Source organism: Atheta coriaria, unplaced genomic scaffold (genome assembly GCF_025399875.1).
Source record: "Atheta coriaria isolate IRGN ID8LTWV9N9 unplaced genomic scaffold, Caltech_Dcor_3.1 hic_scaffold_6_pilon, whole genome shotgun sequence".
Taxonomy (NCBI): Eukaryota; Metazoa; Arthropoda; class Insecta; order Coleoptera; family Staphylinidae; genus Dalotia; species Dalotia coriaria.
The window spans coordinates 10,630,571-10,655,074 of record NW_027045448.1 but is presented as its reverse complement, the minus strand read 5'-3'; the positions used below and the strand labels follow the sequence as shown (position 1 = coordinate 10,655,074).

The following is a 24,504-nucleotide window of genomic DNA, read 5'->3' as shown; positions in this document are numbered from 1 at the left end:
ACCTATCTGTATACAAACAACAATAATTATTAAGTGAAGCCGTACAAATATATTTACTTTTGACTGTCAAAAAGCAATGTGGGCTCGTAGTTACGTTAACGTCGCGCAATGACTGATGCAATACTAGGGAAAGCGTTCAAATTTGCACCCCGCTTCTTTATCCTCTTGCACCCTCCCCCGTATGACGTATAGTTTCGTTATTATGACGACTGTCACTACCGTACCCTGGCACAACCGTACCCAGTCTCCCCTACGTGATCAGGGTCAAGTTGTAAAAATACAGACAAGTACAAAATAAAAGAAATTAATTCATCAATCAGGGCAGAATTTATGATTTCGTATTGAGAAAAATAAATTGATCACTTTTATATCTGTTAGATGGCGTTGTTAAAAGCAGGTTTAGAATAGAATATAATTTAGGTTATGAGTGTTTGGTGTCACATTCGTATTTACGAGTATATTCTACATTCTTCTGGTTGTGTTAATGACTTAATGAAATGAATACAAAAATGTTTTAATTTTAAGTACGTTTTGTAAATAATTTACTCTAGAGTAATATAAGTACTTTTTACGACGATGAGAAAATGTCTGTATTTGTGTAGTATTTAAACAGTTTAATACAACATAATATTTATAAGAATATAAAGTAACACATTTTACAACATTTAAAATAGTCATGCAATCACACTTCCTTTCGGACGTTGCATTACGGCGCAACACATCCTTTCGCGGCGTAGCACGCCGTGGCCACCGACTACAATATATTGTTATTCATTATAATAATAGTAGTAATAACACAAACGGACTGACTTCTCGTCTTCTGCACACAGTCTGCAGGTTTTAATGTGTTCGCCTCTTGCGTTAACGCTTCTGCGGCGCACGACTTGTTTTACAACCGATGAGTACCTTCAAAGTTTACAAACTGCCTCAACAATCATTTCTGTTGTTGTTGTAATGCGCGTTTAGAAATGCCTGCGGCCTTCCACACTTTATTAATAATTATAACGAGAATAATAGAAATATTTGTAAATTTATTTCTACAATTAAAATCAAAATAAACAGAAATAGATTTTATAAAATTTTAAAAAATATATCTGTGATAAAATTTGTATTGGCAATTTAGTAAAACATTTTTTTTTTGATTTTTGGCGTAGAATAAATGCTCAAATGACATTTTACCAAAAATATTTTAATTTAATTCGTTATAAATGTTAGTTTTAATATTAATGAAAAAATAATTAATAATATTAAAAGTATAATTATATATTATACAATAAATTACCTAAATGGATAATTATCGGACATATATGTTGCAATATCCACTACATTTAATTAAATTTTGAATTTTATATTACGATAAATTATTCCTAATTAATAGTAAAAAATAAAATATTAATTAAACATTAGGTTAACACGTACTTAACTTATCAACAAGCAGTGGTCGCGATGATCATCATTGGTTTTATTTTTCATTTTCCGTTTTTATTAAGGACAATAACAGGAAATGTCTATTATAGGGGAAGGTAGCATAATTTGGACCAGCGCCTAAGTTGGACCACCACGATATCCGCGGACTGTTGAAGTTTATGCAAAAATTGACTGGCCCCTTGTTTTACTCGTATTTATAAACAATTAATGCAACTATTTGGGTTAAAACTTGCCGCGTGCTTTCGTCGTGACAACAACTTCGTGTATCATTGATTATCAAATCTATTATAACGACGTAAGTGCAAGAGCTGTCAAGCCGTTAAAACGTTAGTTTTACCGATTATTATTTTATCATCAGAAAGCTTCTTTATTTATCTATAATTTATAGTATTAATTTGGAGAGGTTATGTTATATTAAGATTGTCGTTGATCATTAAATATAAATTCTTAAAGTTGCCGAAGTTGGACCGAAGACAGGCACCGGGGTTTTAACAGGGAAAACGTATATCATTTTTTCGACCTCCTAGAAAAGTCTTCTGGACGAGCACAAATCTTCGAAATGATCCCCTGTATGAAATACCGCACTTTGGTTTATACAAAATGTGCTTGTGTTACTGCTAAAACTAAAATTTACTATTGTGTCAATTGCCGTTAAAAAAGCATGGTCCAATTTAGGAAACCGCGCGGTCCAATTTAGGAAACCGGTTTCTTAATTTGGACCAAAAACACAATTTTTTTAAATTGAAATTTGAGGGGTATAAATATAATTTTTACTTAAACCAAAAATATCATTTTGTTGGTAAGCCTTGTGAGTTACTTTTCCGCTACTTAATTTTTATTGACAGTTTATATGTGGCTCTATAAATCAAAAAATATAAAAATGGTCCAAATATGGCTACTTTCCCCTACATTCGTGAAGGTATGATTTGATTCTAATGCTCGCGTAATCTTGCATAAGAAAAACAAACAACGTTGCACCTGTAATACTAGTGCGCAATTTACGACCTTTGCTCATAAAATAAGTACATCCATAAAATTTTAATGCATACATAGGTATTTATGCTGTGATAGATGCCGGTGAATATGGATGAGAAAAAAGTAAAAGTCTCGGTGGAATGGAAGTAAAACTCTTGCAATGATATCCTTGCAAATTATTTCATACATTTGCGATTACATAATCTTGATTAATGTAAAAGGAAGTTAATTTTGATTGATTTATGAGGTTAGATTAAGCGACAATATGAGATATTACTATAAATTGTGAAAAATAAGTGCTATAGACACGCAGACTGGAAAATTATTGGTGGGAGTAACGTTAATAAATTTTTAGGTGATTTTAATGCCTGCAGAGTTTTTTTACTAAAATTTCGGTCATAAAAATGCAGATATTAGTAAAAATATTCAAATGACACTATTAAAACTTGTTATTTATGCGCCATAATTAAAATTATACTTATTTTAGTTGTGAAGAAGATGGACGTAATACCCTAACCTTAAAATTTGCAAGCGGCAACCTTATATACACCAAAATTCAATTTGTTACGTTTTTGGTTTAAAAATTTACTTAAAACACACAAAATAACAAAAATTATTGAAAATGAGTTAAAATAATTAATGAATACCTAATCTACTATATAATATACTTTATTAAGTTTGTTAAATGTTCTAACAACATTTTCATTTCTACGCACGTAAAATTTTCTCTTTTTTCCTGGAAGCGCCACCGCTTTTCTCTTTCCGTGCGTCAGCAGCAATGAATGCATTTGGTACTCGTAATAACAATCTCGTTTGCACGTCCGAGTTCGCAAAACGCGATGCCGATGACGTTATCGTAATTCCCTTGAAGAACGCGAACGCGAGCGCTCGCGCTTGCTATCAGCATCAGCCGGCGCACGCACGCTCAAATTACCGTCCGCGCATATCCTGCTCGCATCCTGCCCACCAAGAAGTGAAACGCTTTCTCGATCTCTTCAGGTGGGGGCTCCGACTACAACGTCGTGGACCACTATCAAGCAAGCGCCGCGCGGCGCGAAGAAATTAAAACCGCGACAGACAATCTTCGCAAGCCGGCGACGTCGCTGGAGAAAGCAGGAGAAGAGCACGCGAACACACGGCATTGAAGAACGCCAAGTGCTACGACCGACGAACGGTGTTTCGCTTCCGTTTCGTGCCATGCGCACACACATATATGTCTTCCACGTTTATGTATCGGCTTGGTAAAGAAGTGTGCGTGTCTTCAGGTGGCCTGATTGCGACCAGCGAACAACCGTCGAGTCATCAGCGTCGGCAACGCCAGTCGCTCGCGCCGCTGGCTTAGTTAGTTGGTCGCGCCAACGCGAGCGAAGAAGAAGCGTCGCGCAGCTACTACTTCCCGAAGAACTGGCGAAAAGTTCGGCAACAACAAAACGTGCAATATTTCATCATTTCACTTCAGTCGTGTTCGCATAGTCAACGAATTCAAATGATGAACACTTGACAATCGCCGCTATTACTTAAGCACTGCTACTGGAAACTTCTCGCAAGTCTTCCGCAACTTTAAGGACACGTTTTTACTAAAAATTAAACAATTGCAAAATGTGGTGGTTTAACAAGTGCTCGGTATTGACTTGGTTCGTTATCTTTAGTGTTTTTGGAATTATCGAATTGGCACAGGGTAAGTAAAAGAAAATAAAAATAAAAATTCTTCAGTTCTTCAGCGGTACATTTTACGCGAGCACATGACTACCACATGCTGCATGCATAACGGCATTCATTATTTTACTAATACGAATAAACAAAACACGACTTGTTAGATGTTGCACCGTTAATATTAGAATAAGATTAGAATACAGTTTGACAATAATTGGATTATCACAGTTTTCCACACGTTTAAATAAAATTTAAGGCGCCTCCACCATTTTTGTACAAACACCATTAGAAGTAGAAGCAGAGTTAATTACAAATTGCGTTTATTTTAGTTCCGTTGCTATTTGTTTTTGATGAGCGTTAATCGGATAATCACGAAAACATAAACCACGCGGGTACAATTATCCACCGCAAACCGCAAGCATTTTTTACCGAGTTTTACGACATCGTGTTTTTAACCATTGACAAGCATTTTGGCATCCAACAGGACTCTGCGTAATGACGTCTTGTTGTGGGTTTATATAACGCTAAATGTTTTTTTTATCGCATTCTTTTCGTCTTCACAAGCTGCGGGTACATTTTTTTGGGACTTAAATATGATTGTCTTAGAAATGTCGTCAAGTTGTGAAGCATTATTGGATAATAACTATAACTGTGTGTACATATTTTTGGTTTCGTAAAAGAAATATCCACAAAAATAAAAATTACGCGTTGAAAAACATGTAATGGGTTTCAAGTGAAGATGATTTAATTAATTTAACTAGTAATAAGACTTTTAAAGTTATTTAATTGTTACGAGCGCAATGAGAATTAAAATCACTCGTAACTTTTAGTTTTAGTCTCATTGAAGTTAAATTTATTAAAAATTCAATCGTTTTATTGTAAATTGTTACATCCACGTCTTGTATCTCTGGAAATTTCACGTTTTGTAAGTTTTCTTACGTTATTATTTCAAAATTAATTAATCGCACGATGGGATTTATAATTCTGATTCATAAAAGTGCACTGTAACTAAAAATTATTTATATTTTTAATTTATTCATGTGTATTTGGAAATATCTCAACTAACGCCTTTAAGAAATCGTTTCATCATGGTATTATGTTTTCATTTACAATAAATTAATTAAAATATAAAAATACATCGTTTTAGTTTTCCTGAATTTTGAATATTTAGAAAGTTTATTCGTATTGTATGTTAAACTTCATTAATTTAAAGAAGTCAAAGTCAAATGAATAAAACAGAAACTATTATGAATATAGAGATGATCCATCACGCACAGGATTAAAATAAAACAACACTTTAGTCAGTCACAAGCACTGCATAAACAAATCGTGCTCTATTTAATGTCTTGTTACTCGCGTTTGTTGCGCTTCCGCGCTTCATATCGCTTGATTCGAGTTGGTTGTTGGTTGTTTTGCGATTTATATTCGCCACTAAGAAAATGAGAAATCAGTAAGAAACTGTGTCTTTAATTGCGCTGTAATTATTGTCCAATGACCTATGAATAAATAGATATATCCAGAAAATAAAATTTATTTTTTAAATTTATTTCTTGCTTATTTTAAATGACAATTTACTGATTAAGGAAAGAGTAAGATATTTATGAGATACTTCCCTAATGATAGCTTTCAATTGACTTTCTTTTTTTACAAAATCACACTACATCAAAGCATTAGCAAGGTAATTAAGTCACTAAAATGGTATTTAAACGCACGGAATCATGAAATAAAGAAACTAATTGATAAATACCATGTGTGAATGAATAATTGTTTCCTGTTTTACTCTAGATCTCTAGAATAAAAAGTAAATCACTTGTGAATATTAATAAATGAGTTGAATTAACAGATTTCCTTCAAATCATCATATTAATGATTTAAATAAAGTTTTATTTGTATTTTTTATGTTTTAATTTATAAAAATGCGAAGATTACTATTTGTTGAATTAATAAACGGAATAAGTAGATATTGAGATGTAAAATTTGTGTCATAAGAAGTTCATTAACACTTTGTGAGATATTTATTATTGACACTGTTTGTGTCGTGAATCATGCTTCCTATTAGCACGATGTGAAAGTTATACTACCCAATGCGCAAATATACAAAATACGTATGTACATAAAGTTGGATATTTTATGCGCAAGTGATATTAATTAGCAAGGATTTATCCTACGCACATTTGTCAATAAACTTTTGTACATCTTTCGCTCTTTTCACACATTCATCGCAAAATTACCTCGCACTGTCACGCTGTAACACATTCACACACTTATTACCCGAAATAAATGTAGGTACCTACATTCTTGCGCGTTTATATAAATAATAAGGTCACTCGTATTTACTTCCGACGCGTCATGTTTGGTTTAAACATAACAGAATATCATTCGACCAGCATATGAGTCAAAACGGGTCAAAGATGTATATTTCGAACGATAATTACGTACGTTGACAAGTCAACATGAAATAATCTAGGTCCTAAGCAAAAACACAACTTTAACTCAAAAATTCTTACAAAATATCTCAAAAAATGAGTGCAAGGTTAGTTTTACAATGTAATTAATGAAATGATGCAACTTTTACAACAATTTTTTAACATCCAAACATGATGCAATCGAATGGTAATGAAAAAGAAACTAAAACTATTTCCTTGCTAGTAATTAAATGTTAATATGATTTATAAGGTCTGTTTTTTGAGGCGTGCAAACCTTGGACTCATCACTGCGGAATAGAAACGCTGAAAACCGATTCGCATGCACACTAATAAGTAATAAGTACGCAGTGCTCATGTGTATTAATAGTTTATGCATCTACCATCTGAATATACACACTTTCGTGCGCACCTACCGATTGGCGTCTACTCTTAATCGCCGCAGGTAATAGACTCAATCAACGGACAGTGAACTTGCGCTTATTCGCACATTGCTGATTTGATGCGTGTGTGGTGCAGAGGGCATGCATGCGTGTCTTCCTTGTTTCATTCAGATTAGTAAATAATTTCTATTTTTACTCTCACAATGAAAAAAATTGGGTTTTAATGTTTTAAATTGTGTTTTCTTTTAAAAATTACCGACGCCATTGTAGATTTATGAAACAGGCGGAAGTCGAATGTCAAACACGTCAAGTTTATTGATATGTTCTTGTTTAGTCAGGAGAAATTGCAAAGTAGATTAAAACATCAGAACATACCACTTATTAAATGCATCATTGCGCTTACAAGAAAAAGTCTGCATTCCAAGCTCGAACATAACCTCACTCACTGGCACTAGGTTATGATTCATTCAAGTGTGACGAATAGTCTTGTAATTACACGTATCTGAAATATATTTACGCGGATTTTACACATATACTATTTTAGGTTATGTTTAAGTTCAACTTTCTGGGTGTGTTTGGTTGCTTACACAAGCAATAAAATAGTTACATAAAAAACTTGTCATAAAAAGCGACAATTTTTCAATTTTCCAGCGCACTGACCTAGAAAGTTATATTACCTGATAAATTACGTTCAAATATGTTTCAATACAGCAATGCATGTGGGTTGATTGAATGGAAATATAAAATATATTGACGGATTATTGACGTAACTGTAACAATACTAGTTTATATGTTTGCTAATAATTCAAGTTGTGAGTATTTGTTTTATGTACGGATGTCGGATGCAACATTGCACTGATAATTTAGCTGTAGACCTTGTTTCCTGCACAGGTTGCATATATGATTGAGTGATTATCGAATGTCTTCACGTTTCAACAAAACAAAATTGTAAAAAAAAATGCAAAGAAAAAACACCGCACATTGGCTTTGCAGTATGTTATTATTTCAGCGCACGTTGCCGTTATCCTCATTATCGACATTCGAATGGTTTTTCATTTTTTGCTCGTAAAACAAAAGATTATTCCGAAGTCTAAAGCCTAACAGGAACTTAGCCTCATTTGATAGCGAAAAAATGAATACTTATAATATGTACGAAGTTGAGACAATAATTGCAGCATTTAAAAATGTTGGTAATTTAATTGTTCGTATTTGAAAAACACTTCATTAGTGCATTTGATGGAAACGCAACGAATGCAATATGTTACATCAACGTCAGCACCAGTGCCTCTAATGACGGCAGGCGCAAGACGCGCGAGATTCGCGCAAGATTGAAATCGGCGATTAAAAAAATCAGCGCGTCCGCCATATAGGAAGCAATTAACCGGTACGTTCAACTGATTATAACGTGTGTGGTTAACGTTCCTCATCGACATGTGCAATATGCGCGCGCAAACTCATTGATTCGCAATGTGCGGATGAAAAAGATAAAAAGATAAAAACATAAAAGCAGCGCCATGCTTCACGAACGCTTCGTGTACTTTATTTTGCATTTTTGAGTTTGTTTAACATTATTCTACCTCGCACACAGGGTACAACATTTAAAAAAAATACAATTACCTCATCAATGACGCAAAATTTCTTTTTGAAAAAAAATTTATTAGTGATTAATTTTTTGTTTTCTTGTAAAATGTACTTTTTGTATGCAAAAATCAATGTTGTTTTTGTTTGTACTCGTATGTGCTCTGCGCATTTCTCATTCAAAACTCAAATTAACCCGAGTTTTGTGAAGCGTTCCAGTGACCTAGAAAAATCCAACAATTTTATATTCTCGTTCTTTCTTCCATTAAATGTGTATAAAACGAATTAAGTGGCGAGCACGAATCGACACAAGAAATGAAATTGTAAAATCCCAGCAGACGAGCATTTAATAAAGAAAAACATTCGCAGACACAATAAAAAAACACCGCGTCGGTTTGTTTGCAACGCTCATAAAAAGATTGTCACCAGCGTTTCTTGGTTAGTTGGCTTGTTAAACCATTGTTAGCCAGTTTTTTGTTTTAATTTAAAACATAATGGCTGTTTCGAAGTGCTTTTGTTTTGTTAATTGTGCGGAATTGCCGCGGGCTATAAAAAGATTTGCGTGAAGGATTTATTGTAGGCGCAAACGCAACTTGAAATTTTTATGATTAAATCGATATGAGTCAAAGTAATAAACAGCAATGTTTTATTATGTGAAAGTTTAGTAAACAACATTTTATTTTCAAGTTTTAAACATTAATCATTAATATTTGGTGTTTATTTAATTTAGTTTTAATTTGAGATGATTTTATTTACGATTTTCTCATGTTTTATATTCGAAAATAACTGTTTAGAACACATTTGTCAAAAAAATTGCTTTTGACACCAGTATGGAATGTGTAAATGAGTTGTCGCTCAACGTCTGCCGGCAATAGCTCACCTACTGAAACTGCTCCGGGCCGTGAGAAAACAAGAACGTTTTCTGCCAATATCAAGGATGTCTGCGTCTGACAATCCAATTGAAAGTGTCAAAAAAGCGAACATGAAAATTGCCGCACTTGTAGACTGCTTATTTAAGGTCATCATCATTACGGACGTTTTTCGTTCGTTTTCAAACAAACCAACTATGACACAAATACTCATAACACTTCTCTCATTATTGTTTTCAAGGCGAATGCATTCTATGTTTATACTCATATTTCGTGGTTCTTGCAGCGGAAGTACGCCGTGTGCACATAAACCAGCCCTAATTTAATGTTTTCCTCTTTTTTTCGTTTTACAGGTGAAACAAAAAGCTGTCGATTTCCAGGCGCTCCAGCGCACTCCAACGTGGTATTCTCGGATGAAACATTAGGACCCGGAACAGTTGCGACATACACCTGTGAGAGGGGCTTTGAATTACTGGGACCTTCACGGCGAACATGTGAAAGGGGCCAATGGCTACCGGAAGGCATTCCATTTTGCGGTAAGTGTAAAAGAAAACATTTTGATGTAAACCTGGGCATCGTAGGCATAACATGCTTGTAAATATGCATTCGGAATAGCTATTGTTTTAAAAACAAACAAACAAGCCGGTGATGAATAAGAAATGGTGAATGAAGAATGAAGAATGGTAAAAATGGCGAGTCAGTTCCGCGGCAAGTTCGGCGAGTTCGGTGAGGGTGGTTACGTGACCCAGTTATGCGTCGCCACGACCGCTACGCCGCTACCATTTATGAAACGCCGACCGGCAACGCCAAGAACGCGGCACGCGGTTTACCGTTAGATTTCGGCTCTTTTATGAAGAGTCAGCCAGTGAAACTACACCTGACGCGACCGGCGAACGCGTCACAAGCGCAAAAGAGACAACTTTCCGCCGGGCACCTCCTTCGACTGCTACAACTTCAACTTTTTCGATATTAATACACACTTATACACACATACGCAAACGAAGAGCATGTTAAGAATTCATATAGATAATTTTTTATTATTAATGGTTAGGCGACGATGGTGATACTTGCCGCATGGGAAAATGAACTGTGTTTATTAAAAACAGATTGAAGAAGCGCATATGATAAAACATATTAGAATCTGTTTAAAGAATATTAAGCAATGTAATTTTACAAAATGGTAACCACAAGGTTCCGGTTTTGATTCCCGTACGGATCAAAAATAATATTAAGCATTTTTCTTCGTTTATTTGATTTAAAAAATACATAGGGTTGAAAAAATTGCAGAATTGACCATATCAGGAGATTCATACTTAGAAACGATAAATAAGAACATTGACACGCCTTGGAGCCAGGAGCAAAGTATACAATTATACTCGTAAAACATATTCAGAAAACCAGAAGTGAAAAATAAATAATCCGTTAGTTGTTACAAGCTAAAACAAATGGCGATTGCCAAATATCTTCGAGGTATGATGAACATCTTGCGGTTAGAACAGCCGGGAGCTTTCTAGTAAGAAGTACTCAGAAAACAAGTCAAGCAAAAACAACAAAAACACCTTTAATGTATGTTTAATAATAGATGTAATTGTATTTTATCATCATACACGTGTAAATTACATTAAATTGGTAATTTGGGAAGCCTACATCTAAAAAATTGAATTATCTGTTAAAATTACATTTTTGGTTAGGTATTTGACAGAAAAAAACTTGGCGGTAGAAATACAGTGATTACTTCGTAGTATAACCCTTAAAATACATTTTTAGGTTATGAAGCACGCACAACCGTTGTTGTTCTAGAATTCTGCACTAAATCAAAACCTACATTAACATGTTACTTAGAATACACTTGCTGCGGAAGTACGGTTTTGTCTCAGTTGTTTAATTGGGATTTCCACACATGTACAACCAAAGTACGAGTACATACGTACGTGCGTATTCAAATTAACTGGGTCACATTATTCCGCGCGCCACTATTCTCCTTCTTCGGAATCAGCGTCATTTCTTCATTTTCCTCACGATTCCTTGCAATATCAACGCATTTTCATCGTTTTTGTAACAAGTTATTATGGCTACGCTTATTTTTAAATACTTCCAGCGACTTTAAAACAAAAAGCAGTAGCTAATGCTGCTGCAGTGTATGAAACCAAATTAGTTTTTTCAGCGCAAGTGTAAATGCGCGCGGAATGATGAAGAAAGTCACGTCTGCGTAGACACAATGACTCAAATATTTCCGTGCTTAAATTCTTGCGTGTTAAACAAAAGCAAAGCGAAGAAGAGCAAAACGCAAACGACTTCTTAGCGCACGGTGTGTTTCTTGGTTATTTTTAAATGTTTGTTATGAAGGTCTGCGTGAATCGCACCGCATGACCTACAAAAGCAAACTCGCCGTGTGCATCGTCTTCAACTGTTCACGACAACGACAAACGACAACTGTGAAAACGGCATTTATTGGCTGCAATTTAGAAAATGTTAAAAAACTAAAACTTTTAGAATTCAATTACGCCATGTTCCCAATCATAACCTCAAAATAACTAATTTAAATATAAAAAATAAATTTTTACTTAAAAAACGGGTAAATGTTAATATTTAATTGTACTGAGTTAATTTTAAAAGTGTCGTTGATCGACACGCGATATTCTCATGGTTAAATTATTCGCAAAGCGTAATCCAACTCAAGCATGGGACATGGAACTGCCTTCTTTCTACTAACGGTAGTAAACAATCATATTTTTGCGGTGCGATGTCGTCGTGGTCATAGTCATGACTTTGAATGTTCAAACTGTATTAGTAAAATCGTGAAATTAATATTTCAAAACAATGCCATTTAATTCAATTAATTTTTTTCCAAAATAGAAACGTGATTTGAATTTGTGATATAGTAATATGGTAGCAGATGGTTTACTATAGATCTCTTGCAATATGGCACCCGATTTTGCTTGGTCATGGCGGGGTCATTCAATCGATGGACATTGGATTGTTCTAGACTGCATTCTGAGATCATCCATTGTCGAATTGCGAATTGTGAATTGTGCCATGATAATAATGTGCATTTCATACCATCTGTTGCCATCTGACTTGCAAATTTCTAATACAGGAATTAAAAATGGAAATTTGCGCTGTTGCCAAATCTTAAAAGTCTTTTAAGGTTATGATTATTTATTAATATGATTTGTTTCTTGGTGGAAATTATAAATAATACTTTATTAATGTTTAGATAGTTTGTTTATTGTAATGTGTCTAATAGTTAATCATTGATTTATTTCACAATCGTTGCTGCAATAAAAAACACGCTTTTGATGATTTACGCCGTTGATAATGAAGTTTAAATTCCTTGTAGTCATCACAAAAAGCAAATCGTACGTCGTAATCCTACATTATTTATAACCTCAGCATTGCCATCACCAGAAGTGAGAAATTGAGACCCGTTATAATAATAGGTATTAGACGATTGCCAAATCTATGAAACACAATGTTCACGTTTTTGGTGGCAGTTGCCTGAAGCCACAACGCGTCCGCCTGACAGGCAAATTACAATAACAAAAAATTACGCGTTGTTGTTTGACCACGGATACATTTATTTGAATGACCAATGAATCTCAAATTAAATTGTTTTTTAATTATGGGGTTATGGGATTTAACCACTATACACCACTGTTTTCATCATCAAAAAGTTATAAAATCAAAGAAAAAAAATTTATGAATAAAGGCAATGTTCAAGCATAATCTGTTGACCCGAGGATAGAGAATGACCAGGGGTGAATGGTAGCTGAATTGTAAAATCTCTCAAAGCTCTAAACTCTTCTAAAAGTAAATTTTAAAGTTTTGGTTTTCAATTTTTTAATTTTTTCAAATTTCTTGTATCCAAGAAACAGTTAGGCTGCCATATTTCAAAATGCAATTACCTTTTTAATTCATTGTTTAAATCTGTTGAAATATCTAATTTAAGTAATTATAATTTATATCCAAAGCATGATAATGCCATCGTGCGCATAGGAAGCAATTATAAATCCCATTGCCGGAGAAAATGTAAAATGTTTTCAGCAAATTGCGTTTACGTGTGTTTAGGTTATGTATTTATTGGCAGGATAAGTCATGCGAAATGCAGCGGCATTCAGGCGCTTTCTAATAAATTTTGCGCGACTCAACAACATTCCGAATGCATTCGACGTGCATTTCGATATGGTAATTTACACAAACAGCCACAACACTACTGTGACTCTCTATGACTATCCGGTCAGTAATTATTTATCAACGTATTGGCGTATCGTATCAATTTAACAATAAAACCCAGCGTCTATTTGACATGAGAACTAACTGATGTTGCTGAATAAATCAGGCGCAAAACCAACATTTTCTGTTTTCAGATGATTAGAAGTGCAATCAAGAGTGAATAAAAAGTTGCATAGAAAGTAAAATGATTTAATCAAGCAGAAAAATAAACATTTAGCATAGGAAAAATACAAAAATTCGCGAATGATTTTTGTGTGAAGAATTTATTGACATTCCAATGAGATAGGCACGCCGCCATCGAATAACAATTAGTTTAGAATCACGTGTCATTGCTTTTAGCACAACGCTTCAAAACGGAATTATTCTTGAGTATACAAGGACCGTTAGGTTGATTTCGTATTCATTGATTGCGATTATCTTCATAAATGCTTTAAGCAATAAATTAATCATTTGTTACCACTTATAATATGACACATAACAAAATTGTGCGCAGGAATTTAATACTCGTAATAAATTTAATGTTTTTTAATTACCTTAAGGTATGATATGTGTTTAAACAGTACATTTACGTTGTTTTATAAAATTTTTGAGTAAATTAACCTAACTTTTGCTTAAAAATGACCGGAATGTCAAAAATATTAAACTAACCTCAAAAATAAAAATATTTTATATTATTATTTTAATGTGTTTTTGTTTAATGCCAAACTCATTAAACCAGGAATGTGTGATTATGTGATGATTATTAGATTGTTAGCTTGAACTTGATTTTCATCCTTGCCGAGCGCGTTGAAACTATTGATCAACTGCATGATCTCTTCGCGTATACCGCAGAAGTACGCGTATTTACTTCTTTTGCTTCTTCTTTTTCGTTACTTGCCTCCGCATTGTGCGCGAGCACATCCACGAAGTAGAATGGTGCACAACATATGGCAAGCGTATGAATATGAATTTGATGAATACGTTTTATTTGAATCGTCTGCCGGTGCAACACAAGCGATGGTTAGACTACAAGCAAATTAACAACTTCAAACGCTCGTAAACGTTCGACGCACGATGCGATGATTTTTTTGTTTGTACTTTTTTATTTATTAATAGCAGTATAACTGTTTTCTATTGCAATTATTACAATTACTTCTATTGTTGCTGAAATATGCCAAAATATTTCTTGAGCGAATAGATATTTTGTGAAAATTAATGTAATGATCAATTTGATATATTTCATGTTATGAAATACAAGAGAAAATTTTTCACATACGGTTTTTATTATAATTGTGAATTTGTGTTTTTAATTTACACAATTACGTAATTTTTGAAATGAATAGCAATTGAATAAAATGGCAATTTGTTTCTTTTAACACTATTACATTTATTGGCCATATTAAAACACATTTTGCATAATATGCAACACATCATTTTCTGCCTGAATCAATTTGCAGAATATAATAACGTAACTGGCTCATATTACATTCGATTAACGATTTAATTACCAGGAACACTCACATTATTACATTAAAAAACACAAATTAATTTGCCATTTCACTTTTACTTTCTATCAAGTGATTACAATTTATTTATGTATTTTAATTTTAATTGAATTAATTTAAACTGAATTACGTCGCAAAGAAAAAAGACACAGAATTACCTTTGACAATATTAAATACAATTAATGTATAATTAGATAAAGTACCTAAAATGTACAAAACAGTTGAAGGTATCGCTCTGTAGCGATAAATTAAAACCATGAGACTTTGGTCAAGCTGGTTGGAAGACTGCCAAATAAAAATTGATGTAAAAATCTATAGACTAAAAAGATGCATCGTTCATTACAATAAAACTAACCCAGAGTTTCTGAATGTAACTCAATGCACAGTTATACTTTCATTAAATGCCATTGACATAGAACAATTATTTCTGATCGAGCCTTATAATTAAAGATCCCACTTCTCTAACAAACGAACAATAATTGAGAACGTGCTTTGAATTATACTATGCGCAGCACTCCTAGTTTATAAATTATCACTTTTTATTGATATCATAAGTTGAGGTTAATTTTTCCACCTGTTTTTGCATAACCAAACATTACAGCATGGCGGTGTATGGCGGCGAGGAACGGAAATATGCGTACACCCTTAGGCGCATCATTATTCATTCTCGTTTGCGGCTTGTGAATAATTCAGATGCCAGCGTAATTATTCTCGGTGCACGTGCGCCGTCTTATGCCTTGCATCGCAATGTTCTACTGTTATGAATCTTAATAATGATACGCGCAAAGGTGTTGTTATAAGATGATCTTAAATCACATTAAGTATTACGCATCGGTCACGGAAACAATCAGGCGCTAATAATACCACATTAATTAGAATTAGTGCTCTGGGTAACTTGATATTCTATTTTAACGGCACATAGAAGCATTTGCTTAGGAAATAATTATTTTAACCTCACATAAACAGAAGCTGAACTTTAATTTTTTGTCGGAGAAGTCAATAACTCAAAATTACAAAGGAAAAGGCTTAAAAAGCAAACAAATCATATAATTTACTTAGTGAAAACTATTAATATACTATAATAATCATCTTATTGTTTATATTTCATCAAATAAATGGTTGTAATATGAAAAATGGAACAAAAAGAGCAAAAATTCACATTTTTTTAAATAAATTGCCACAGAACTATTGAAAAAAAAGAAAATATCTCTACCTAAATATATGTTAAATTATTTACATAAATAAATTAAAATATTAATATAGAGTAGAAGCAATTCGCAACATTGATAAATGATATCTTCTTGTGTTCGTATTTCACTCGCCTTGCGCGTTTCTTAATGACAAATAGAGTTTTTACAGTTATATTGTCCGTGTCCGTGTCCGTGCTACGCTTCTATTAAACGTTACACCTTCAACTCAGCCAGCAGCATCGAACAACATTTAAGTGGTTGAGTGTTAAGTTAAAGCAAAGCCTTGAATCCCGATTCAACTTGACTCTCATGTCTCATTCCACCTGCTGGTTTCATCTGTCGAAAGAATGTTGTTTATTCGAATTTATTCCGCGTCGGGAATATTTATTACATTCGTATCACATGTAATCACATGTGAACCTCACATGAATATAAAAATGGAGTTTTCTTTAATAAAAAACCAAAAATAAATCAACTCATTGCGTAACTTTATACAATTTGTACAAATTTATCTTTTAAATCGAAAAATTTAATGTGAAAAATGTGATAATTCAAGAAACTATTTAATAAATATCATAAAACACTTATTAACGGTATAATTTAATTACAACGCAAAAATTTACACGCAGAAACTATAAATCTATAGATTAATATTGATAGAATATTAGAAATATTTGGCTGTGCGTTGAAAATTTCAAGTTAAGTCTTAAATCCTTCTTGGAATGAAGAAAATCACCGGTTAAGTGTAGCTAGTTAGCTGTGAACTTGGTTAACCTGATAGATTGAAGCATTCACAATAAAAGTACCTCTATTTTAGCTACCCTATATAGCCGCGGTCGATGTCATCGCCGAGTCAATTCTTAGAAGTCACATACCACATTCGCAAATGGCAGTGCTGTTCAAACGCTCAAAGACTTTTCTCAAACGCGCGACGTGGTCGAATGCACGATCGTTATATTCGTTATCCAACAGTGACTCAAGATTTTCTGCTCAACATCACGTACACAATATAATCCATCAACATGTATTTTTTTGGATTAAATAATCTCAAAATTGTATGCGCGTCGTTTTTGTCATCATAAACGAAAGTTATTCATTCCGCAAGTGGGAAAAATGCAAATAAAAAACGTATTTGTCATTATTATTCACTTTCCGTACTTCAGTTTAGTCTATCATCCATTTCATCTCATCTCATCTTATTCATCTCATGCATAAATAATGTAAGATCCCGTAGCTGTTGTTCAAAAGTAGTCTTAGAATGTAATTTGTCTGAGAGTAAATATCTGTGACTAAATCGAGATGCGCCCATGTCTAGAGAACAAGACAACGAATGCCAAATTGCACTTTCTACTCTCATTCCTCCGCTGATGAAGCTAAATTCAAGTTCCAGCGAGAGAAGAAGAGTGGAATAAGTGCCCCAGCATGCGAGATGATAGAATTGCTTGTTCTACAGACAGCGACGATAATAATTCAACTCGCGGAATAAATATGTCACCGTAAATGTGACATCCATCTCTCTTTCTTTATTCAATTCGAGTGTTAATCATCATTATCATGTAAAACAGGGTGTATCGGATTAAAATCACGTGACAAACTAATATTACAATCGCAGGAAACAAAGAAACGCAATTCTGAGAGGTAAATATCAGAAATACAGCACAGATCAATTTGATTGTAATTGTTAATTAGATTCAGGCGATCTAATCTATTTTGTGTGGATTTTACTGAGAGTGAAAGAGTAATTAAAGCAGCTGGAAATAGAAAACAAAAGAATAGACATGTGCAATTTAGAAAAAAGTGCGTAAATGTGCAGCAAATGTCAAAACAAGCGAAAGTACATCTATTGCCTTTGTTACTGTTGTTTGCTAATGTTAAACCGATGTCTGCAAATTGCACCGCGGTGAGAAAACAACATTTTACCGTTGCATTATCACGGGAAACTCAAATTTTCCTGTCACAGTTGATTTTACTTTCTTTTTTTAATATTCAATCTTGTAGACAAACGAACTTTAAATGCAAATTTGTTTTTGATGTTGATTATATTTCCTCGCGTATATGAATACCTGTGTGAAATATTCACACACAACACAAAGCTGTGCCTAAAATTCATTACTACCGATTAAAATTTCAATTATAAACTAGAATATGATTTCAGTGTGTTAGGAATGCGTGAGTGTAGTCTAGTCGCGTAAAACAATAAACATTTTTGGGTTACTCTGACACACTGACTTAATTTCCATGCGGTGTGATGTTTAATCATTTACTGTGTTTAAATCTCGAAAGCTAAGGATTGTTTTTGTTACAGTTTTGAACGTGGCCGCGGGCAAAGCGCCGATGCAAATCAGCACAGAAGCCGGCGGCATTCCGCAGAAAGCTATCGATGGCAGCACGAGTGCTTTCTTCAATGGTGAGACATGCACGTTGACCAAGACGGAGAGGACGCCTTGGTGGTATGTCAATCTGCTTGAACCGTATATGGTTCAATTAGTTCGACTTGATTTTGGCAAACCATGTTGTGGTAAGTAGACAAATTGCAATGAAAACAATTTTTTCGTAATTTTTATGCCAAAAAATATTAATCTTTAGAAACTGGCTTAGATTTTATTACAAACAATTTCTAATTCAACTGAAATACGATTCATACTGATAATAATTGCAAATTACCCACATACAAATATTTCCTATGCAGTTTTCCGCCTGCATTCGAGCTCAGCAAATAAATTGAAATAAATTTATTTAAATGAGTAAAATAAGCGCACTTTCTCCAACCATATGCCCAAGCATCTCTTAAATTCAACATTCTGTACGACTGCAGTCTGTAAATTATTCCATGTTAATGACATTAATAATTCCAAGTTTAAATTGTCATGTTTTGCTTTCCTGGGAACTAAACTAAACTACTTATACGCAAATAAAATCATTTTCTTGCCTGCAATAGTTCCGGTTGCGGATTCAGATTAATTTTATTATTATTATCGCAGGGTCAAAGAAACCGGCGACTATTATAGTCCGCGTGGGCAATAACCGTCCAGATTTGGGCACGAATCCGATCTGTAATCGTTTCACTGGTTTTCTCGAAGAAGGCCAACCGTTGTTTTTGCCCTGTAATCCGCCAATGCCCGGTGCATTCGTTAGTGTCCACTTGGAAGCACCAGCCGCTGCTCAGTTGAGTATCTGTGAAGCATTTGTCTACACGGATCAGGCTTTACCAATCGAGAGATGTCCACAATTCCGTGATCAACCACCTGGCAGCACAGCCACTTACAATGGCAAATGTTACATATTCTACAACAGACAACCTTTGAAGTTCCGAGATGCGTTGTCATTCTGTAGAAGTCGTGGTGGTACCCTGGTAGATGAGAGTAATCCAGCGCTACAAGGTTTCATAAGTTGGGAATTGTGGAGGAGACATAGAAGTGATGCCAGTGGACAATATTGGATGGGAGCCATCAGAGATAAACAACATGGCGGATGGAATTGGTTGAGAGGTGAAGAGGTTACAGTCTCCTTCTGGAATCTACCAGTTGGAAGTGGAGATTGTTCAAGATACGATGGTACCAAAGGATGGTTATGGTCTGATACAGATTGTACAATGCATTTGAACTATATTTGTCAACATCGTAAGTGATTCTAACCTCAAAATTACGGAAAATGTTTTAAAATGTTTTTATATAAAATTATCTAGAACCCAAAGCTTGTGGAAGACCTGAACAACCTCCTAACTCAACAATGGTAGCACAAAACTTCAACGTCGGTGCAAATATTGAGTACAGTTGTGATGAAGGACATTTGCTGGTGGGTCCAACGACCAGAACATGCCTGGACACTGGGTTTTATAATGAGTTTCCACCGGTGTGCAAACGTAAGTGATGATTACTGATTACTGCCTGATATCGTCTGTCCTTAATGTGAAAATACGAGAAGTAAAGGTGAAAGGTTTATAATATGATTTTATCACTTCTGCAGGCATTCAGTGCGGATATCCGGCAGATATAACAAATGGCGAGTACCACTTGGTGAACGATAGCGTTGGATATCTCAGCCGGGTGATCTATTCCTGCGACGAAGGTTATGAAATGGTTGGACGCGCACAGTTAGCATGTGACATCGATGAAAGATGGAATGGACCTCCACCTCATTGTGAATGTAAGCTCAAGACATCACTCATCATCAAATATGCTTATCTATAATTGTTTTAATTTTCATGTAGCGGTACGTTGTTCACCACCTGGTGATATTGCAAATGGCGGCTTTACTGTAAGCAACAAGGAACTCATCTTTGGTACAATTGTTGAATACTCGTGTAAAAACGGATACAAAATGGTTGGATCACGAACACTCACATGTCTTGCCAATGGACAATACGATGTCGTACCACCAGTTTGTCAAGGTATATTTATTGCTATTAGTAATTGTTGCTGAAACGTCCTCACTTGTTTGTCTGCATGCAATGTAATTGTTGATTCTTATCGTTTTTACCTATTGCAATGCGTGTGTAATGAGCGCTTTGCTTTGCTTGTTCATAGCAGAAGAAGTAATCTCAACCGGAAGTCCGATAATAGTAAAGAGCACGACGCGTTTGCCAACCTCGCGATTTAGAACACGACCCACGCGACCTGTGCCGACGACAATCAGAGCGGAAACCGAAATCGTGCGGCTGGAAAAGACGAAGCGCCCGCCGTTCAGACCCACCGCCACCACCACTGAAAGAGCCACAACGACAAGTTTCGTCAACACGAACAATATTTTACTGGCGGCGCATCCGCAGGATAATGAGATTGCTGGTAGCAGTAACGTGCAACATGGCGAGACGCCCAACGTCAATATTCCTCTGTCGATCGACGGCGCGGAAAGAAGAGAACCGTTTGGTGCCAAACTCAACATGGGCGCCATCATTGCGCTTGGATCTTTCGGTGGTTTTGTTTTCCTGGCTGCGATTATCACAACGATAGTGATATTGGTGCGAAGGTGAGTTGAACATGAGTTTATGAATGCATAGGTGTCAAGTAAGTTCCAATGAAAGCCAGGAAGAACGACAGGAAGAATTTTTTGATTTAAATTTGCAATTATGTTCCAAAATGTCTCTCCCTGATATAAATTGGAACTTTTTTGGCAAACTTGTAATTTATTTACTTCTTAGCTGTAAATATTCTTGTATTTTATTTTTCTCTCATTTTCTGTTTGACACTCAAGTACAAAAAGAACAAACAACTTCTTGAAATGTAGATACCTACAAGTTTGTTTAAAACAGATCCATTTATATTGTATATTTTGGTTTGAATCAGGTAAGACATTGTACAATCAATGATAATACAACTAAATTTGATTGTTACTTAAATACCTGTAAATGTAATCTCTAATCTATGTGTTCTTGTGCTCGTGTGGTTTTTGGTGTCGCAGTGCGAGTGCGTCGGCACGGTCTTCACGCCGTTTGCCGCACGCCAGCGCGATGCCCTCCCGATGGTACACCCTGCTGGCGCTGCCCTTCCCCGACCAACAAATCGGACGTCGCGAATTCACAAGGAATTACCGGACGCATCGGGCCGGCTACTTCTCCAATCCCATCTAGCCCGATACTAATAGCTCATAAAAAAACACAAAAAGCCAAAAAACACCAATCAAAAACCCCAAAACTGTGATTCGAATTCGTTAAATCTATAAAAAGTACGTTCCACTTTCATGTATACTCATTTTATTTATAAATGTTACCACAAACTAAAGTAAAGGAAGCAAATCATAAACAAAAAAAAGAAGGCGCAAGGCGTTTAATTGCGTCCAATTAATTTTTAGTTTGGATTGGCTGGGAACTGGGGCTGGATTGGAAAAAAAAAGAAATATAAAAATGCTCGCACTGCACCCGATTACCGACATCAACACTTTCACACTGAATGAACTCAAAACTCTTTAGCTGAACATTAGTAGACAATAATCGCACCTGTACTTTTTAGCACTCGTTTGTTACTGTTTTTTTGTTGTTTTGTTTGTGTATTTGTTTGGTCTTTTGTTCTTCCATTCTATCGTAGTTCTTCGTAGTTGTGGTTCACACATTCGGCACCAACTACTCGTACAATTTGTGTTTTAGTTTAGTTACCTGTTACGTGTATATAGCTTTTAATTTTCGCATATTTTTTGTTTTGTTTTGTGGGGCATGTTGTTTGTGTTATAAGAACGCTTTCGTTTTGTTGTAGAAATCGTAGTGCCAAACATTATCGCCACCGAGCATCGCCGGACTGCAATACAGTGGCGTCGTTCGACTCATCGAGTTCGGAGTCACGCAATGGTTTAAATCGATATTATCGACAAGCTTGGGAGAATCTGCATGAATCAGCCGGAAGTAAAGGCTTAGGCGGTATGAAACCGGGTTCCGGGTCGCCATTACGCCGCAAGGAGACGATGGATGAGCCGTCGTATAATGCACGACATGGCGACCGTCATGGCGACGGTGGTGGGATGCCTGCTGGCGAGAAGAAACGACATCATCATCATCACCATCACCACGACGTACGGCCACACAAGGAAAACCGTGAATGGAGAGAAACGGGGCGGCCGCGTGATCATAAGCGATACTAGAACACAAAATGATCGATCATCTATCGATTTGTGTCAACACGGAACAACGAATCAATTTGGTTCGATGATGATTAATTGTACATGACGATTATAATATTTATTATTCTAATCACTTAGCGTTAGCAAACTGCACCTAAACAACGAAGCTGTTCAGAGCAGACGAACGAATCGAGATTTTATTTATTTTGATGTAATGTTAGGGATGTTGAGTATACAGAAAATTTTAATGTTGAATTCCTTGGCCTTGCTTTATAGGATGACTTTTATTGTGCGACGGTTTGTGCATAGGAAAATAAAGAAAGGCTAATGCAATTCATAAGTTAACCAAGAACGAAACAGGGACAACGAAATATTTACGAACAACTAGATAACGACAAGTTTATTTACATCAGGAAAACCACACCGAACACGAAATCTGTGTCCGATAATTGCATTCCGAGAAGTATTCTTAAACTTCATAAGCTCCCTAAGTGTCTTGGTTGTTGGGAGTCATGGAAAGTTGATCCAATCCAAACCTGAGACTTAATCTTCTTTGTTATATCTTATTATAACTAAACTATTTCTTGATATTCTCAGTGTTTAATGTCGGAATGCAATTTTTGAACACTTCAAAGTGCCATTTGAATAGGCATTGAAAACTACAAATCGAGTTACATCACATCACACCACGCCGCTCCAAATCAGAAGGAAAATATTTAAAATAAAACACATCAATTTGTCGCGACAGAAACAAGTAATATTTGTATCACTGAAGCTGAAGATACAAATTAAATATTATTAATGATAACAGACGTAGTACATAGATGGTATGATTGTTGGAATGACTGATGACTGACTTTCCAAATAAACGACAGGCAATTTCTTTCTATGTGTATTATAACTGTAATATAACTATGATATGTAAGTGTACATGTAGCTAAGCATGACTCTCCAACAATGTTTCATTAATTTCCAGTTTTAGCGTCGTCAGTTGAGCGGTATTTAATAGATTGAAGACGATATTGTACTTTATTGATTTATTGCAAATTGAATTATGATAAAATAAATATTATATTTATGTTATATTTTATTGTTTCTGTCATTTTGCAACCAACTTGTCTTGGGAATTACATTGTTAAGGTGCCGAGCACGTTTATTAGCACCCACTTAGTAAATTTTAATCCGATTAGGGGCAGACAGGGTTTTCCGGTGCGTTAAATAAGTAGTTAAAAGATTAAGGCCTTCAATTTCACACAAATTCACCTAATGGTGTAAAATTTTATGTAGTTGGTAATATCTTCCTAGAATATCTTAAATGCACCCGCACCCCCACAAAACTAGAACTAGAGTAATATAAATAAAGCATCGTGACGTATCCAATTTCATATCAGTTGTTACGAGCTGTTTACACCGTCTAAAAGTTTTACTTGAACGCGAAGTTGAAGTAAATTTGTGAAAAGTGATGGCCGAGTCGTATTCAATCGCGAACATAGAAAATGAGTTATCTGTGATCAACCTTGAAGACATTGATACCAAAACTGAACTACAGTTGGCTGCTGAAATCGGTCAGTTGCTCCTAGAAAGAAATCAAGTGCTTGAATCTACTCTCGAGAAGAATCAGCAACTTATTTTCGAACAACAAGCGGAAATCAACAAACTTGTTAAAGCATCACAACATCTTCAAGATATTAATGACAGCAGTCAGAAGACTTCGGAGCAACTTGAACAGAGTTTACTAG

General features: G+C 35.1%; 1 protein-coding gene across 3 annotated transcripts; it reads left to right on the top strand.

Moving 5' to 3' along the window:
• The first annotated feature begins 3,712 nt into the window (after window positions 1-3,712).
• On the top strand, window positions 3,713-23,848 carry LOC135793695 (uncharacterized). 3 transcript variants are annotated; one of them, XR_010548691.1, is made up of 10 exons: window positions 3,713-4,081; window positions 9,663-9,845; window positions 18,522-18,734; window positions 19,198-19,836; window positions 19,902-20,078; window positions 20,183-20,362; window positions 20,427-20,606; window positions 20,743-21,184; window positions 21,617-21,880; window positions 22,405-22,447. XR_010548691.1 is itself a non-coding variant. In XM_065304760.1 (9 exons), the coding sequence occupies exons 1-9, from the start codon at window positions 4,003-4,005 to the stop codon at window positions 22,784-22,786; spliced, it is 2,472 nt and encodes an 823-aa protein (XP_065160832.1). In that variant the 5' UTR covers window positions 3,713-4,002; the 3' UTR covers window positions 22,787-23,848. The 3 variants fall into 3 exon arrangements, 2 of the variants coding, with proteins under 2 accessions (XP_065160832.1, XP_065160831.1); XM_065304760.1 differs by lacking the exon at window positions 21,617-21,880 and having other exon boundaries at window positions 20,746-21,184; window positions 22,405-23,848; XM_065304759.1 differs by lacking the exon at window positions 21,617-21,880 and having other exon boundaries at window positions 22,405-23,848.
• Window positions 23,849-24,504: the final 656 nt, after the last annotated feature.